At 37.7% G+C, this 18687-nt stretch overlaps 3 protein-coding genes across 4 annotated transcripts in view; 2 read left to right on the top strand and 1 right to left on the bottom strand.

Moving 5' to 3' along the window:
• RP2 (RP2 activator of ARL3 GTPase) overlaps positions 1–15934 on the bottom strand; it is a 29783-nt gene extending 13849 nt beyond the window's left edge. The window contains exon 1 of the mRNA XM_087967095.1: positions 15570–15934. Within this exon, the coding sequence (XP_087823221.1) occupies positions 15570–15770 (201 nt within the window). The 5' untranslated portion in view covers positions 15771–15934. The remainder of the gene's footprint in view (positions 1–15569) is intronic.
• Positions 1–18687, top strand: part of TUBGCP5 (tubulin gamma complex component 5) — a 379326-nt gene that overhangs the window by 219407 nt on the left and 141232 nt on the right. The window lies entirely within an intron of this gene.
• Positions 15970–18687, top strand: part of SLC9A7 (solute carrier family 9 member A7) — a 58548-nt gene continuing 55830 nt past the window's right edge. For both annotated transcript variants that reach the window (XM_087967092.1, XM_087967094.1), the window contains exon 1: positions 15970–16447. In XM_087967092.1, coding sequence (XP_087823218.1) covers positions 15982–16447 — 466 coding nt within the window. In that variant the 5' untranslated portion in view covers positions 15970–15981. The remainder of the gene's footprint in view (positions 16448–18687) is intronic.

Here is an 18687-nt window from a genome sequence, read left to right on the forward strand (position 1 = left end):
ATGCCCGAAGGCACAAGGAATAGTGTTACCAGCCTCAAAAGATCTGCACGTGAACCTACGAATCCTGCTTTCCTGGGTGTAGTAAAGTAGCGTGGATTATGCGGCTAACTGGAATGGTCGGCTATTTTATGATATATTTATTATAGCATGACCTGTAAAGATTTAATCTCTTGCCTGGAAGGTACCAGCAAGTTTTCTGTTTACCAAGAGGGATGTTCTGTTCTGGTTCTTAAGGTATAATATTTTACTCTTTTAAGACGATTTTTTTTTGTAATTACACATTAAAAAGTGGAATACTGTCAACGGAAAGCTTTTTTATGCCTCCTTACATGGGAAGAGGCTTCTACTAAATATGATGGGACTTCTAAGGAAACATAAACGGTTCCTCTATATAGATTATTAAGATAAACATTAGCATTCCAGCCAGAGTTCTCACTTGAGTTCGCACAAATGACCAGGATCAAATTATCCTAGTTTGGACACATTATATACCCAGCTGTCTGAACAAGGGCTCTGTGCTAGAAAAAGTGGAAACAAGGAGAAGAGGATGACCAGCAGTAAGCTGGATGGATTCAGTTACAGTGGTAATTGATGGAAGATTGGAAAGATCAAGTTAGGGACAGATCATGGAGAAAAATGTATGGTTACTAAGAGCTGACAATGTCTTGATGGCACATAATCACTCAATAGGAGCATAGTTTCTTATTTGCTTTGTACCTTCAAGTTAGTTTTGATTCCAGCAACCGGCTGGACAAGTCCCTCAAGTTTTCTTGGCAAGACTTTCATAATTGAGTAATTGGTACAAAATTTCACAGCTGGCTTTGTGCTGGAGGCTGGACTGGAACTCACTGTTTCCTGCTACTCTATTAAATTTACAGAACTAAAATCCCTTGTGCACATTTTATTTAGTCAATAGCATCTGCCAACATTTTGCTAGGCAGCTGAGATGATTAGACAGTATTTTATTTATTAAATTTGTATGCTGGCTAGCTCCCAATGATTTTGAAACATGAAGCCTCTATTAAAAATGTGTGAAGAATTAAAGCAGTCCTATGTATACTTAATGAGAAGCAAAGTAAAGGCCTTAAGCTAAATCTCAACTGCTTATCACAATCTAAATATATCCACACAGTCTTCTTGCTATTTCCTTCTCCAGAGCTTTTCCCTCTCTAACATATGTCTCTGGTATTTTCTGGTGGTCTATCATTCAAGTACCAAGCAGGTCACTTAAAAAAAACCCCTAATTTGCTACCTATTTTTTGCATGTTGAGATGACACTAACATGAAAAATATATTTGAATCATAATGCATTAACTTTTATTGCTGCAGAATAAATTACAGCATCCTATATGAATAGCGTACAATTTATAATTTAATCCTATTAAAATCAAGGGGAAGAAAATTGTAACAGCTCTTAAGTACAAGTATTAGAAAAGTGGTTTTTGTCAAGATAGCCCTTTTCTGTGATATAATAGGTTATCTTCTTTTATAAAGCAGAACCTCAAATGAAAGAAAAGGAGATGGTTTGACTTCCAAAGTCAAAGGAAGAAAATAGTAGTCCCAATCTCATAGTATTCTAGTCCCAGATCCCAGCCTCTTCAGTCTAATCCAGTGGCCCCCAACCTTTTGGGTGTTTCACAGACCAGGTGGGGGAGTGGTTTCATGGTTCTGCTTGTGCAGGGAAGGGGCTTCGCTTGCTTGTACAGGCTGGTTCCTGGCAGGTTGCGGACCAATGCCAGTCCATGGACCAAGGGTTGGGGATTACTGGTCTAATCAACACGTTCAAAGGATGTAACTCAGTACTTGTTGATTCTTCTCTTTTTCTGTGAATTAATTTCAAGATGATCCAAAAATGCCTACTTGATTTAAAATAGAAGGAAATTGTCTCTTGATCATTTGTGGCCTTTCTGTTCTTGAAATTAGAATTCCACTCCAGCTGGTGAACTCAGAATCAGATTGGATTGAAGATGTAGCCTTGGTAATAAATACTTTATGATCTGCTTTTGTATTACATGTATTATCTCATGTTGCCAAGCATGTGATCGAGTATTTTAGTTTCTGAGAAAAGAAACTGTGATGGATTTCAAAGATCAGTCATTGTGCAGGGTGCCAAGATGTCTGACTGCCTTGGCAGCATTTATTCTTTTATACTATTTTTACAAGCAAGGAAGAGTAGCATAGATACAGTATTTGGATTGGAGAATAGATCCCACATGGGTGAAACCTCCCATCTACATTGGTACAAACTCCCAACCAATCCTTAAAACTAGTGGTGATGTTAGTAAATGAGATCACCTATATGTCTGGAAAGTCCGGGACTTTCCAACCCAACAGATAGAGGATGAGATCATGCAAGTAGCCAAGAGGCCCTATACAGGTTTTTAGACACTGCAGTTTGCTGCTAGCATCTAGCGTCATCCATATGATCTCAGTAGCTACTACAAAACTGCTAATCTTCCTTTATGATACAGAGTAGCATAAATTCTTGTGTAGTTAGGCAAATGAAAAACAGTTATTCCAAAGGACATGTAAACCTATTCTATGCATGTTTAATAAGTAAATGCTACTTGATTTAATTGAACATATATCAAATAAATGTACATAGGACTTGCTGAAGTTTATATTGGATCATGGTACAAAGTCTTTGTGTCTTAATTTTGTATTTTCTGGCATTTATAGAATTTAATTTTAAATTGATGCATACCATATTTATTCAAATAGTATGGCTACCATCTCACCTAATTAACTCTGGACAGTTAAAAACCACCAATTAAAACATAAATATAACACATAAAACCCATGATCACACTAAAAACAAAGACATGATCAGCAGCTAAATCCATCTCAACACATCCATTGTAAAAGTTCCCAACCATTGCCAAACCTCTGTTGCCAAAACCACGTCTTAAAGGCCAGGGTTGCAGCCAATTTAAGATATGTGGAAATGATGTTTCAAAGGGTGGACACCACAGCAGAAAAGGCTGTCTTCTTGGGTCCTACTAGATGATACATAGATGGGGCTCATAATATCCTTCTTCTGCCAGATCTGATTGGATAGGTGGGTGCAACTGGGGAGGGGCAGCCCCTCAACCCTTCCCCATGCTGTATAGGGTTTTATAGATGATTACTAGCACCATTAATTGAATCAATAAACATTTTAGCAACCAAGATATGGAATAGAAATGTACCGTGCACTGATTAAGGACCATGCATAAATGCTCACTATGTGATATTTTGTACCAACTGTAGTTCTCGAGAGTAGCCCAAAGAAGAGTGCATTACAATAATCCATTCAAGGAGTGACCAGGGCACAAATAACTGCAAGCAGAACCTTCCAATGCAGGAACAGACTCAATTGCACAACGTGAAATTGCACAGAAGCCCCCTGTTATCTGATCTTTGAGTAGGAGTTGTAAGTCCAAGAGAACCCCAGTTTATGCACCACATCTATTTGGGGCAATCCCATCCAGAACTAAAGATGAACCCCTGGAACCTGTACATCCCCAACCATTCAGTCTTGCTAGAACTTAGCTGAAGCCTGTTGAATTCCTACAGCCTCTAGACACTGAGGCAGAATCTCAACAATATCACATAATTTACCAAGAGATGAGACAGAAAGGTGGCTATTTCCAGCATAGTGATAATACCTCACCAAGTGAGTTCGTGTAGATCGGGGTGTCAAACAGGCAGCCCATGGGCCAGATGTGTCATCTGCCAGCCAAGCCCACCCAAGCTCTGTGAAGGGCGAAACATCACGAAATGTCACATGATGTCAACATGATGCAGCGACTTTGACACTTATGATGTATGTTGAAGAGGAGTGGAAAGAGTATTGAATCCTGAAAATTCCCCAACAGGCAGGGGATGAAGACAGGACTTCTCACTCCCAATCAACATTGACAGGAACCAATCCCAGAGGAAGAAGGAAAAACAACACTGTATACACAGTATACCCAGTACAGTGAATGCTACTCATTCCCAGTTCCCAGAACTGGCTCAAAAGGATGCCATGGTTTGAAAAGGATGCCATGATATCAAAAGCCACTGAGAAGTCAAGGAGAGCAAGGATGGAAGTGCTTCTCACACCCTGTTCATGCTAGAGGTCATCCAAAAGTACAACCAATGCTATGTGACTCATACTCAGGTCTGAAATCAAGTGAAATGAGTCTAGAATAAATCAGTTTCATCCAGGATCCTCTGAAATTATTGTGCAATCTCCTACCCAATAACTTTCCCTAAAAAGAGAGAAATGAATACTGGACAAAAGTTGTCCAGTATGGTTACATCTAGCAATGGCTTCTTGTCAAGGAGATGAATTTATATTTATTCCTGATTAATATAACGTTTTCAACAGTCAGGGAAGTAAACATTATCATTCTTTAAAAAAAAAATCTCTGAGGAATTAATTAACCCAATTGATGATAATACAAAATAATCAAGAAGTTTAAAATGAGAAATGCGGGCTTGGAAAGGGCGGAGCTGGCGTCGCGACGATACTGCATGGAGGTCTGAGATCGCTGCCGATATCTTTGCTCCTGGACGATCCTATTGGATCTAAACCATCCCGAAGAGACGGTGAAAGTGAAGAGCACATCCTGTCGATCCCAGGGACACCGCAAAGTCCCTGGTAGATCCAGGAGAAGCTCTTCTTGCCAGCGGCAAAGAGGCAGCCATTAAAGCTGCTGAAGTTGGGACAGCTCCGAAACGGAAGAGAACAGAAAGAGAGAGTGTGCCGGTTTGGTGAGAACTTTTTCTTTATTCTAAGATCTGAAAGGACACCCTAAGGAAAAGAAAGAATCTGTAAAAGTTTTGACAGAAGTGATTAAGCGGTGATTTTAAACAGGAATGTCAAAGTAATGTTTTTTTTTTCTCATTGCTGGATTTTCTATACATGATCTTATATTTTGAAACTGGACTGGTTTTTTCTTTTTCATCTATTTTTTTTCTCCTTTTTGATTTTGTAACTATTTTAGGCTAGAGACTCCCATTTAGTTATTTCTTTTTTTAAAATATCTTTTTCTTTTTTTTTTTATTAATTCTTATTGCATTTTGCTTGGAAAAGGAGGGGGAAAGTGAAAGCAAAGAAACTTTGTAACACTGCCAACTAGAGGCTTGGAAATATTCTATTTCTCTTGTGACCAGAAAAAGCTGAGAAAGAAAGAACTGAGACTTTTTTTCAAGGACATTGCTATTTGATAAGAGCATGGGAGAGTATTATTGCAGGTACTCTTCTGGGTTTCTATCAACAGCTGGAGTCTGGTGCTGAAGGTTATAGAAAAAAGGTTATAAAAAAGGTTATATGTACCAACAACAACTCCCAAAACAAAACAAAAAAGCAGATTACCCATATCAATAAGGAAACTTCAATCCAAAAAGAGATCACTCTGGCGGAAAAACAAATCTGGTCACGTTGCCAATTTCAAAAACCGATACAAAAATTTATGCCACCAGATAAAGACCGAATGCACCAATTATCACATTAAACAAGAGGAAAACCTTCTAAGCACCAATTCCACCCGTGCTTTTTACAATTTTGTAAACAACAAACTAAAAGACTCAAGGTCCATCCCTCCTTGATAGGACCTGATGGTAAAGACTGCAACGACGACACCATTAAAGCCAACATCTTTAACACATTCTTCGGCTCAGTATTTGTAAACAGCAATGGATCATGCCCAGTATTTCCTAGCCGTACCACAGATAACAACAATGATCTAATACATATCGATTTCACAGAAGACAATGTTGAAAAAGCATTACGCAACCTAAAACCATCTCTATCTATTGGACCGGATGGAATATGTGCCTACTTCTTAAGAAAGCTATCCACTGCCATAGCCAAACCTCTAAGCATAATCTTTGAAAAATCTTTCAGAACCAGCTCCTTGCCTAACCTATGGTCACAAGCCACAGTCATCCCCATCTTCAAAAAGGGAGACCCAAGCCTAGTTGAAAATTACAGGCCAATCTCCTTATGCTGCGTCACCTGTAAAGTCATGGAATCAATTATTAACCAATCCATCATCCTTCACTTAGAGACAAATAACCTACTCTCCAATAAACAATTTGGTTTCAGAAAAAAACTATCCTGTAATCTGCAACTCTTACACTGCAAAAACATATGGACGACACAACTCGACCAGGGCAAAGCAATAGACGCAATCTACATAGACTTCTGTAAAGCCTTTGATTCAGTGGTACACGACAAACTACTCCTAAAAATAAAATCCTATGGTATCTCTGGACAACTGAATAACTGGATAGAAGCATTCCTGTCAAACAGACAACAAATGGTCAAAATCGGGAGCGTACTATCAAATCCAGTACCTGTCAATAGTGGTGTTCCCCAAGGCAGTGTTCTAGGACCAACTCTCTTCATACTCTACATAAGCGACCTCTGTGATCATATTAAGAGCAATTGCGTTCTCTTCGCTGATGATGTAAAGCTGTTCAATACCACAGACAATACTGCTACCCTACAAAAAGATCTTGACTATATATCAGAGTGGTCAAACAAATGGCAACTTCAAATCTCAACAAATAAATGCTCTGTCTTACATATTGGCAAAAAAATCAGAAAATAAAATACAAGCTGAATAGTCAAGATCTTGTTGATGACTCAAGCTCTGTAAAGGACCTTGGAATACTCACCTCTAATGATCTAAGTGCTAGAGCCCACTGCAACTACATAGCCAAAAAGGCATTAAGAGTTGTTAACCTAATCCTACGTAGCTTTTTCTCTGGTAATATCACACTACTAACCAGAGCATACAAAACATTTGCTAGACCAATACTCGAATACAGTTCATCAGTCTGGAACCCACACTACGTATCTGATATTAGCACAATTGAGAAAGTCCAGAAATATTTCACAAGAAGAGTTCTCCACTCCTCTACTCGTTGTAGAATACCTTATGCCACCAGACTTGAAATTCTAGAACTTGAAAACCTTGAATTACGCCGTCTTCGGTCTGACTTAAGCATGGTATATAAAATCATACATTGCAATGTCCTACCTGTCAATGAATACTTCAGCTTCAACCATAACAACACAAGAGCACACAATAGATACAAACTCAAAGTAAACCGCACCAAACTTGATTGCAGGAAATACGACTTCAGCAATAGAGTGGTCAATGTCTGGAATACTCTACCCGACTCTGTAGTTTCTTCCCCAAACCCCAAAAACTTTAACCTTAGACTGTCTACTATTGACCTCACCCCTTTCCTAAGAGGTCTGTAGGGGCGTGCATAAGCGCACCAACGTGCCTACCGTCCCTGTCCTATTGTTTCTCCTATTCTTTTATTTTTCTTATATGTACCCATTTCATGTATTCACAACTATGTATACATTTATACTTATTATCTTGTAAACAATTGGCAAATCAAATAAATAAATAAATAAATAAATAAATAAATAAATAAATAAAAAAGAAAAGGTGATAAGTTTCTGGAGAAGAGTGTTATAACAAGAGCCTTGGATAACTAAACAAAGTGCAGTGTGTGCTACACCTCCTCAACAGTTTACTTTTTGATATAGCTATTTGGACTTTTAGTTCTTTGGAACTTGTCTTTGCTTTTTTTTTCTTTATGCTTGTCCTTGGAAGTTATTTTTTTAATGTTTGTTTTTTATTTTAAAAGAAAAGTTTTAGTATTAATGATTCCCTTCCTTTTCTTTTTAAGGGAGCAGCCTTTTTTCTCTCTCTCTTTTTGATTTTCTGGTATTTTTGTTTTTCAATCTACCTCCAATACTGGTTTTTTCTTTCTTTTTATCTTCCTGGCTTTCTTCTTCTTTTTCTCTTATGCAGTCTTTTATATTTGAGACCTCTTAATTGGATTAAGGTGTTGAAGAACCTGAAGAATTTTTCCTTCTTTTTTAGCTTTTGATTCTTCACTTTTCCATCTTTTTTAGGATTTTACAACTTTTTCTCCTTTGTGTACATTTATGGTTTTTTCCTTCATTTTTGAATTTTCCTTGTTATCTAATTAATCGATTGGATTAAGGTATACAAGAACCTGGAGAAATTCTATTATTATTATTATTATTATTATTATTATTATTATTATTATTATTATTATTATTATTATTATTATTTGGCTTCTTTTTTCCTACTATTTTGATTTGGAATCGCAATTGGTTACTTTACAATTGGATTAAGATCTAGAAGAACCTGAAGATTTTGAATTGTTTCAAATGAGTAGGAAATTAACAGCTACCGGCTCTTCAACTTCTACTTCCTCCTCTCCGCCATCTGGAGGACAATGTTTAACACAGACAATGTTAAGGCAAGAGAAAGAACAAGAAAAAGAAAAAGTGACCCTGCAGATGATTATGCAAGGAATTCAAAACATTCAAACAAGATCAGAGAATATTGAAAAGAGAATAGAGAACATCGAACAAAGAACAGGGAAAACCGATGAAAAAGTCAAGAACATCCAACAAATGATGATGAAGTATGATGAGAGACTACTAAAAATTGAAGAAGAAGATAAACAAAAAGATAAGAAGATTGGAGACATTGATACCAGATTAACTGGTTGAACAAGATAAAAGTGGTATGCTGAGATGAGAGATGGACAGATCAGAATTTTATCTCAGATTCCAAAACATAGAGGAAGAAAAAGGACAAAATCTAGCTGAGATGATAGAAATATTGGCTGAAGCTTTGGAAATAATGGAAGAGAAGATGATGGATGAAATAGATAAGGTTTATCGAGTCTTCACAAGATACGCAATGAGAAATAGCCTACCAAGAGAAGTTCATATCAGATTTACAAAGAAAGCCATTAAAACGCAAATATTGCAAGTGGCAAGAGAGAAAACATTGAAATATAAAGATAAGGAGATTGTGGTTTTGAAACAAGTACCCAGAAGAGTGAGAGAGATGAGAAGAGAATACCGATTCTTGACCAAATTGCTACTTAAAAAAGAGATGAATTATAGATGGCTGATTCCAGAAGGTTTAATGTTCACATGGCAAGAACAGAGATACAGAATTGATTCAATTGAGAAAGCTGAATCATTTTATACAGAATTTTTCAGAGGGAAAGAGGAAGGGGCAGAAAAAGAAATTTCACTAATTGAATTCCAAGAGGATTGCCAAATGATGACTGAAAAAGAGGAAAGTGCAGTAGGTGGAAAGGAGGAAGCCAAAGATCAACGTGAACCAAGATCCACGAGAGCTGCCAATCCTAATTATAAAATATAACCATGGAAGAGAAAAAACTGATTACAATTAATATAAATGGACTTAATTCAGCCGTTAAAAGAAGGAAAACTTTCCATAAATTAGAGAAATTAAAATTTGATATAATCTGCCCACAAGAAGTACATATTAAAAAGCAATATGAACAATTGTTGATACAGCCAAAACTAGGGAAAATATTTACCTCCTTGACACAATGTAAGAAAAGAGGAGTGGTTTTATATATTCCAGCGAAATTGATTTATACTGATGATGACGGAAAAATACTAATGGTGGAAATAATGGATAATAATACGAAAACACTCCTGATTGCAATCTATGCCCTGAATAATAAACAAGAAGAATTTTATAAAAAATTACATATCAAAATAATTGAACTGGACTATGCTAATATAGTTATGATGGGAGATTTTAATGGAATTGTAGGCAACAAACTGGACTATACAGCACAGAAAACAATAAAGCAAAACAGAAAGACTCTCCCTAAATCTTTTTTTAATATGGTACATGAAATAAACTTAAAAGATATATGGAGAGAAAGAAATGCTAAAATTAAACAAAACACCTTCTACTCAAATAGATACTTATCATGGTCCAGAATAGATATGATATGGATGTCAGCAGAATTGTTAACTAATATCCAAGAAATAAATATTGAAACAAGTACTTGGGCAGATCACAATCCAATGACAATTAAATGGAAAGGACAAAGAAGATCTAGATGGACGTTAAATAATATATTTTAAAGGAAAAAGACTTCACACAGTGGATGGAGAAAGAACTGGCTTTTTTCTTTAGAGAAAACAAAAAAGAAGATATATCAATCCAGAATGTATGGGATACAATGAAGGCATATGCCAGAGGCTTGATAATAGACTATACAAGGAAAAGAAATACCATGAAAAGATTAGCCTCTAAGGCATTAGAGGATGAGTATAAAGGACTTGAAAAAGAGCTACAGAAAATGCCACAGAAAAAGGACATTAAGTTAAAAATGGATATAATTAAACATAAAATGGATCTAATAGAAAAAGAAGAATTAGCACAGAAAATTAGAGGTGCTAAACAGAATTACTTTGAAGATGCAAATAAACCAGGTAGATGGTTAGCATATAAATTGAGAAAGGAGAAAGAGTCAAGGAAAATATTGCAATTAATAGATGATCAAGGCCAAGTTTGCTATGGTAGTAATGAGAAGAAGGAAATCATTTGAGACTATTATGGGAAACTATACACACAAGAGAATATTGATGAGGAAAGAATCAAACAGTACCTACAGAATGCTAAGTTACCCCAGATACCTAAAGAGACTGAAACAATGTTAGAAAGCAATATAACGATGATGGAGTTAACTGAAGCACTCAAGAAGCAAAATAATGGAAAGGCACCAGGCCCAGATGGACTTCCGGCAGAATTTTACAAAACATTACAAGAATTGTTGAATCTTCCATTGCTAGAAGTTATGAAGTTATGTTAAAGAAGAGGATACCCAAATCATGGTCAGAAGCTTATATTACACTTGTTCCAAAAGAGGAGGCCGACCCATTACAAATCAAGAACTATAGACCTATTTCCCTACTAAACGCAGATTATAATTTTTTTGCTTCAATATTGGCAGAAAGACTTAAAAAATACTTAAATAATTATATTCATCCTGATCAAAATGGATTTCTGCCAAAGAGACAAATTAAAGACAATATGAGAGTAATCTTGGACACTTTGGAATATTACGAGGCACATCCTGAAAAACAAATGGCTTTGATATTTCTAGATGCACAGAAGGCATTTGATAATGTGAATTGGCGATTCATGTTGTTACTGCTGGAACAGATGGGCTTTGCTAGAAAATTTATTCAAGCAATAGAAGCTATATATCATAAGCAAACAGCATTATTGATATAAGAAAAGGAACAAGACAAGGCTGCCCACTGTCACCTCTGTTGTTTGTGTTAATTTTGGAAGTGCTAAATAGAAATATTAGAGATGAAAAGAATATAAAAGGGATGAAAATTAAAAAGGAAGAATTTAAGTTGCAAGCATTTGCAGATGATCTGGTTTTTATTTTAGAAGACCCACTAGAAACAGCATCAAAATTGATAGAAAAGATAGAGACATATGGAAAGGTGGCTGGTTTGAAAATAAATAAAGATAAGACAAAGATCTTGACAAAGAATATGCTATTAAGACAAAAGGAAGAACTGGCAGACTTATTGAAAATTCAGGTTACGAATAAGATCAAGTACTTGGGGATATACTTGATAGCAAGATGCAGTACACTAAAAGAAAATAATTATATCAAACTTAAACAGCAGATAGCGCTAGATTTGGCGAAATGGGAAAATTTACAACTGTCATTAAATAGGGAGAATATCAACAATCAAGATGAATATATTACCCAGAATTTTATATTTGTTTCAAACAATTCCGATTAGGCCTGGAAAAGACTATTTTGAAGACTTAAATAAAATTGTGTTGAAATTTATATGGCAAGGTAAGAAAGCGAGAATAAAGTTAAAACTTTTGCAAGATGCTAGAATAAGAGGAGGATTTGGTTTGCCTAATTGGGAGTTGTATTACCAAGCTACAAATTTGATGTGGGTTAAGGAATGGATAACATTAAGAAATACTAGATTGTTGACATTAAAAGGACATGATCTGTTGTTGGGGTGGCATGCTTTTTATGGTATAAAGGAACTAAAACACAGGGTACTTTAGAACAGGGGTCCCCAACCGCCGTCCGCGGACCGGTACCGGCCGCGAACAAGGCTTACCGGGCCGCTGGTTGCTGGGCGCCGCCATCTTTTTGGTAAAAAGCAATTTTTCATCAAAAGATGGCGGCGCCAGCGCTCGTGAGCTTTTCCGGTAGAAAGCCATTTCTACCCGAAAAGCTCACCGAAGCGTGGCCGCCATTTTTTGACGAAAATCTCTTCCGTGACATCACCGGAAGTGATTTTCGTAAAAAAATGGTGGCGCCAGCTGACGCCGGAACCGGGCTGGCGCCCAGCTGACGCCGGAACCGGGCGCGGCGTCGAAAAGGTTGGGGATCCCTGCTTTAGAAGACATTATATACGGGAGTCTCTGTGGTTAAACTGGGAGAAGATTAAAAGACAATGCTATTTGAAAATTCCAGTCTGGTTATCGACTATTGAAGCATTTTCTTATCCTATAATATACAAAAAGGAACAAACAGTTAGATATGGTGAAATATTGAATGAAAAGGGTGAACTTAAATCTATACAAAAACTAGAGGAACAAGGTATAAAGATGAATTGGTTTTCATATGCGCAAATACATTCAAGGTATGATAAAGATTTTAAAACAGAAGGTTTCTATGATAAACTGACTGATTTAGATAAGATTTTGACAGGTACTGATGAAAAGGTGATTAAAAAATTGTATGGATATTTATTAGAAATTAAACTAGAAGAAGAACAAGTTAAAGAACCTATGATTGCTTGGGGGAAGAATTTTGGATATGGGATTGATCTAGAGCAGGGGTCTCAAACACAATTTACCTGGGGGCCGCTGGAGGCAGAGTCTGGGTGAGGCTGGGCCACATAATATTATACTTTATATTATACTTTATATTTATATTATACACTAATATTATACTTTCATATCACGATGGGGGCCACAGGATATCGTCCTGTGAGCCGCAATTGGCCCGCGGGCCGCGAGAATGAGACCTCTGATCTAGAGAAATGGCAAAAATTGTGGTCTCAAAATTATAAAATGACAATGTCAACAAAATATAAAGAAAATTTGTATAAGATGTTTTACAGGTGGCATTTTCCCCCAACAAGAATAGCAAGAATGTTCAAGAATAAATCTGAAAAATGTTGGAAATGTCATCAGACATCTGGCTCATATTACCATATGTGGTGGACTTGTGCGGATGCTAAAAAATACTGGACTAAAATCCACACGTGGTTGGAAAAAATGACAAAAAAGCATATAGACTTGAAACCAGAGATATTTTTATTGGAAATTTTACCTGAAATATACAGTAAAGATTTGAAATACCTGATTTTAAATGTATTAATAGCGGCTAGGATTGTATTTGCTAAAAACTGGAAAATGAGAAAATACCATCACAGGAGGAAATTATTAAGAAAATATTGGAATGTGCTGAAATGAGCAGATTGACATTTGAAATTAGAGAACAGGATGATAAACAATTTTATAAAGTTTGGGATCTATTCTATCAATGGTTAGACAAAGTATAGTAATGAAATATGTAGACTTTTAGAAAATACTAAATATATAAAGATGTATTCTTTTCTTATTATATCTACAAAATGTTTTTAGGATAGATTTGGGATGATAATATGAATTGTCACAAAACAAATTAAGTAAAATATGATTATTTTCCAAAGCATGAATGAATAAAAGTATAGTCAAATGATTGATTAATAATGATACCAATGTATTTAATATTGGATTGAAAATATGAGTTCATATACAATGTAATTGTAATTGAAGACTACAAAATGGAAGCACAAAACAATTTGTAAACCAACCGGCACACTGCATGTACATATATAGAAGATGGCCTGATGTTTTATGTTTTGTTTGTTTATGTTTGTTTTAAAAACCAATAAATTTTTTTTTTTTTAAAAAAAGTTTAAAATGATGACATGGGGGGGGGGGGACTGAACTAGCTAAATTTACCACAATTTACACTTACTAGAAAGCAAACTCAATACTTGTCTCAGAATTGCAATCAAATGAGTGTACTATGATTAATATTTTCCATTTGTCTAATACTACTTTGAGTATATATCTGATAATTATTACAAGAAAACTCTTGGCAATTATATCCTCTGAGCATAATTATTCTTAAGTGGTAGAACAAGACTGATGCTGAAACAGAATAGTTGAACCAAAACCCTTTTCAATAACTATTTGGGAGTTTCTTCTCTAATGAAGTATTTACTTTCTCATCACAGCTGGTATTAGGAAAAAAACTTAAGATATGTGCAGTTAGCATTGTTTATATTTAATTTTCAAGGTACTACTGTTTTGAATTTTATTTACGTTAATTTGAAGTAGTTATGTAAGTCATTTAATCATCATTTTAGTCATTGTCTATCCACTGCAGAATGAAGGCTTCTTCTGCATGTTTCCAACCAATACAGTCCTGGACTTTCTTTTGCTACCAGTGGTTTGTTTTAAATATATTTTTATAAACCAGAAACATGTGAAAACACTACACCTGAAAAACAAATTAGAAAATTTCCCAGTACTTTGAAGAGACTTAGTGAAACACAGATCTTCTTTAAGGACTGCAGTGCACAAATCTATGCAGCAAAATTTGCAGAAGTCCTAAGTACTGCCTACTCCCAAGTAAATGTGTTTGCAGAAGGGACAATCTTGTGCCTAGTGGTTGATTCCTATCAGTCATAGCCACTAATACAATCCTAAGTGCATTGACAACCTGCTTGCCCAGAATAAACGATGGTTTCCACAATATTCTGGGTTTGGACCACATACCCACATTACGTATCTGATATTAACAGTTGAGAAAATCCAGAAGTATTTCATAAGAAGAGTTATCCACTCCTCTACTCGTTGCAGAATACCTTATGCCACCAGACTTGAAATTCTAGACCTAGAAAACCTAGAACTATGCCGCCTTCGGTCCGATCTAAGTATGGTATATAAAATCATACATTGCAATGTCCTACCTGTCAATGAATACTTCAGCTTCAACCATAACAACACAAGAGCACACAATAGATACAAACTCAAGGTTAACCACACCAAACTTGACTGCAGGAAATACGACTTCAGCAACAGAGTGGTCAATGTCTGGAATACTCTACCTGACTCTGCGGTTTCTTCCCCAAACCCCCAAAACTTTAACCTTAAGACTGTCTACCTCACCCCTTTCCTAAGAGGTCTGTAGGCGGTGTGCATAAGCGCACCAATGTGCCTACCGTCCCTGTCCTATTGTTTCTTTTTATTTCTCTTATATGTATCCATTTCGTGTATTCATAACTATGTTTATACTTATACCTGTTATCTTATAATCGCTTGGCAACTAATTAAATAAATAAAATAAATTCCAAGTCGTAATTGAACCATATAGATGGGATGAACACACAATGAAATAAGCTACAGTTTGGTAGGCTAACTTGTTAACTAGGTCATGCAAACTCAGTCATCGAGGAGAAGAACTGGAGATGATCAACTGAGTTTTAAGACCTCGGTTTGAGGCTGGGTTATTAACAGTCCCAAATTGGCCTGCCGTAATTTCTTTGGTTCATCCACGTCTTTTTTTACTTTCCGCTTGCAATTGGGGAAAGAGGGCAAAAGCCGCAAGAACAGAAATGCTTTCCGAAGCAGCAGGTAAAGACGAACCTCATTCGCAGTCAGTTTATTCCCAGCTAAGAAGAGTTCCATCAGCCGAAAAAAAAAGACGGATCGAACAGCCTCGTAATGCGAAGATTTGGTTGGGGGGGATTTTTTTTTCGAAATTTGACTGCAATTCTTCATGTAATTCAAGCAAGCGAATCGAAGAGCCCTTTCTCGGACTCGCTTTGCGCTAGCTTTCCAAGTCATTATATTTTGCTTGGATAAAGGAGAGCATCCGGGGAGGTTTCCACCCCTCCCGCAGCCTGCAATGGTGCAGCCCACTCTATCACCTCTTTCTGCTGCAAGCGTAGACCCCGCCCCTGTGCAGCGGGAGGGTGGGCGGGCGGCGCGCTACCCTAAAGCGTGGCCAGCCTTTTAAGAAACGAGGCGGGAGAGCAAGCGCCCCTCGGCAAACTTAATGCCGGAGCTGCGACGCCGAGGGGCGGAGTTCGTCGATCCTGCCTGCCGAAGTCGCTCGGCGCCTGCCTTGCCAGGAGCGGCGACTTGCCTGAGTGCCCAGCACCGTCGCCCGAGCGGAGCCTTGCCCGGCTGCTGCAGTGGCTGCTGGCAGGAAGCTCGGCGCGCCGAGAGGACGCAGGCGGGCACGAGCGGTGGTGCTCCAGGGGAACCTGCCATGGCGCGTCTGCGGCTCCTGCTTCTCGTCCTCTCCCCAGTCCCTGGGCTGTGCCTGGGAGAACGGAGCAGCAGCAGCAGCGCCATGGAGGAGATCGCCACGGAGAAAGAAGCGGAGGAGAGCCACCGGCAAGACAGCGTGAGCCTCCTGACGTTCATTCTCCTCCTCACCCTCACTATTCTCACCATCTGGCTTTTCAAGCATCGCCGGGTCCGCTTCCTCCATGAGACCGGCCTGGCCATGATCTACGGTGAGTCGCAGGCTCTTTGAGAAACGCGGCAACCGGGCATTCCCGTTGCTGCAGTCCGGTTTCAGGACCGCCGCTAAAGCCTGGTACCAGTTTTCCATTTAAAAGTAATAAATGCTGGGCGGGCATCTTAAATACAAGTGCGCCCGTCTCTCTGTGTCTCCAGAAAGCCTTGATTTAGAGTTCCTTCCCCCCCCCCTTTGGTTTATTTGACAGATCGCAGGGGACAAAGGGCAAACTGGGTTGTTTTTGTGCGTGTGAAATGCCGGCTCACGGGCACTCCTGTCCCTCCCTCCTCCTCCCCCCAAACACTTGGTGTGGCTTCATTCTTCACGCGTGACTTTTCAACACATCGGGATTAATTTCAAGACGAATGCTTTCCAGCCCTACCTGCTGTGTTCGCCTTGCGTTGGCCTTTAAATAGGAACTGGCAATATGATCTCTAACAAGAGAACTGGGCGACAGAAGCTCTTGCATCTTTTGCTTTGTGATGTGCACAAAATATTTTATATGTATTAGGAAAGATTGAGGTAAATATTCTGCAGGAAGAATAAACGTTTCTCATGGTCACATGATTTTCCTCTCCTTCATCTTTACTTGGAGATTAAATTCTTCCCTCCACACCTTTCTGCCAGAATTTAATTCACTTGCTGCATTAATTGAGGTATTTTCCTGTTCAATACGTGGCCCTTTTATAGGTTTGAGAAGAGGGTAGAATGTCCTCAAATTTGGGTATTTCCAGATGTCTTTCAATATGTGAAAGGTTGCAAGGGAGTTTCTCTCAATGCATGTTCTATTGTTTTTTATGATATTCATTTTATATTGTATCAAAGTATCATCCTTTCCTTTTTATATAATAAAAATATGAACTGTACCTTTTTGGATGCTGTTACTTGTTAGATAATCTTCTTTGAGATGTGTTATAATATTCTAAAATATATCTATATTGAATTTTCAAGTCCTAACATGAAGGTTATTCATTAATGGAACAAATAAACACGTGGGGTGGAAGTTGTGGTCAGTGCCCTATAGCTAATATTTGAATTGTGGCTTGTGATATGCTACTTTTTACTATCATGTAACTTATTTCTGCATCACACACGTGGAACTTTTCTTGGTTACTTGATAATTTGAAATTTGTAGAAGTTGAAACGAAACCTTTACATGGGGATGCCTTTTTCCAGTTCAACTAGCTCTGTGTGTTTGTTTTAATCTTTGGCTTTTAGTGCTGTTATTTTTTTTTTCTTTCTGTACTGGAACTAGATACCAGGAAAGATTACACAATGTATCGTAAGTCCATTGTGAGTGATTAGGCAACCAACAGCGTATCCTTCGGTTTCAGGATGCACGACAAAGTAAAAATGAGACCAGGGATTTGTTTGTTCCTGCCATCTGAAGTAGCACAGACTTGTGAGCAGTTCAGTGCCCACCAGTTTTGATTAATGAGTGGTGCAGAGGATTGTATGTGAATCTACAGTGACAGCAGGTAACCTTGTGATGATTTGCTTTTCAAGCCTTATTTGCAGTATACCTTTTAAGCTTTGTGTTTAATGTTGGTAGCTGGCATAGGAAAAAAAGACCTAAGAACTGGCAACTGTCTGTTTAATTTTCTCTTGATAGACACGCATATTCTGGTAAAGATCCACCAATGGATGTTTACCTAAAGCAAAAAAAAGCATGTTTCTTCTCCAGTGGCTACTCAGTGCCTTCTTAAAAGTTAACTGCTTGAAAAGTTATGGAATTTTCCTCTTCTGAGGTTTCCCGGTTTTGACTCTCTCTTTAGTCACTTGTTCCTTGCTGCGTTGCTGTGTGATATTGTAGCTGCTTAAAAAAAAAGTCCCAGATTCCTGCAGATCTTGAAAGACAGATCAGAACCTGCTGTACACTATAATCCTGCCTCGCTGCTTCAGAAATAAGCACCATCGACTCAACAATACTTTTCCTTTTATTATAACCATTTTCATCTCTTGTTTTTTCGGGCTTCATGTATACAACTTTGTAGAAAACCGCTTCATTAAATTATTCATGCACTGGATTTATATCCCAATTTTCCTCAGAACGTTAGAGGCCATATATAGGAATCCCTTTTCCATTATGATGCCCAGATGAATCACCCTGTGGCTGGGTTGAGTATAACTGGCCCAATGTCCCCCACTGAGATTTTAGGGCGGAAGGTGAAGGTGCTCCTAGTCCTCAAGGTGATTGCTTCATTATATGGACTTCCTTATAATTAGCAATCACAA

This window comes from Notechis scutatus, chromosome 5 (assembly GCF_049901735.1).
Source record: "Notechis scutatus isolate UNSWTSFEM ecotype Mainland chromosome 5, rNotScu1.2, whole genome shotgun sequence".
Lineage (NCBI taxonomy): Eukaryota > Metazoa > Chordata > Lepidosauria > Squamata > Elapidae > Notechis > Notechis scutatus.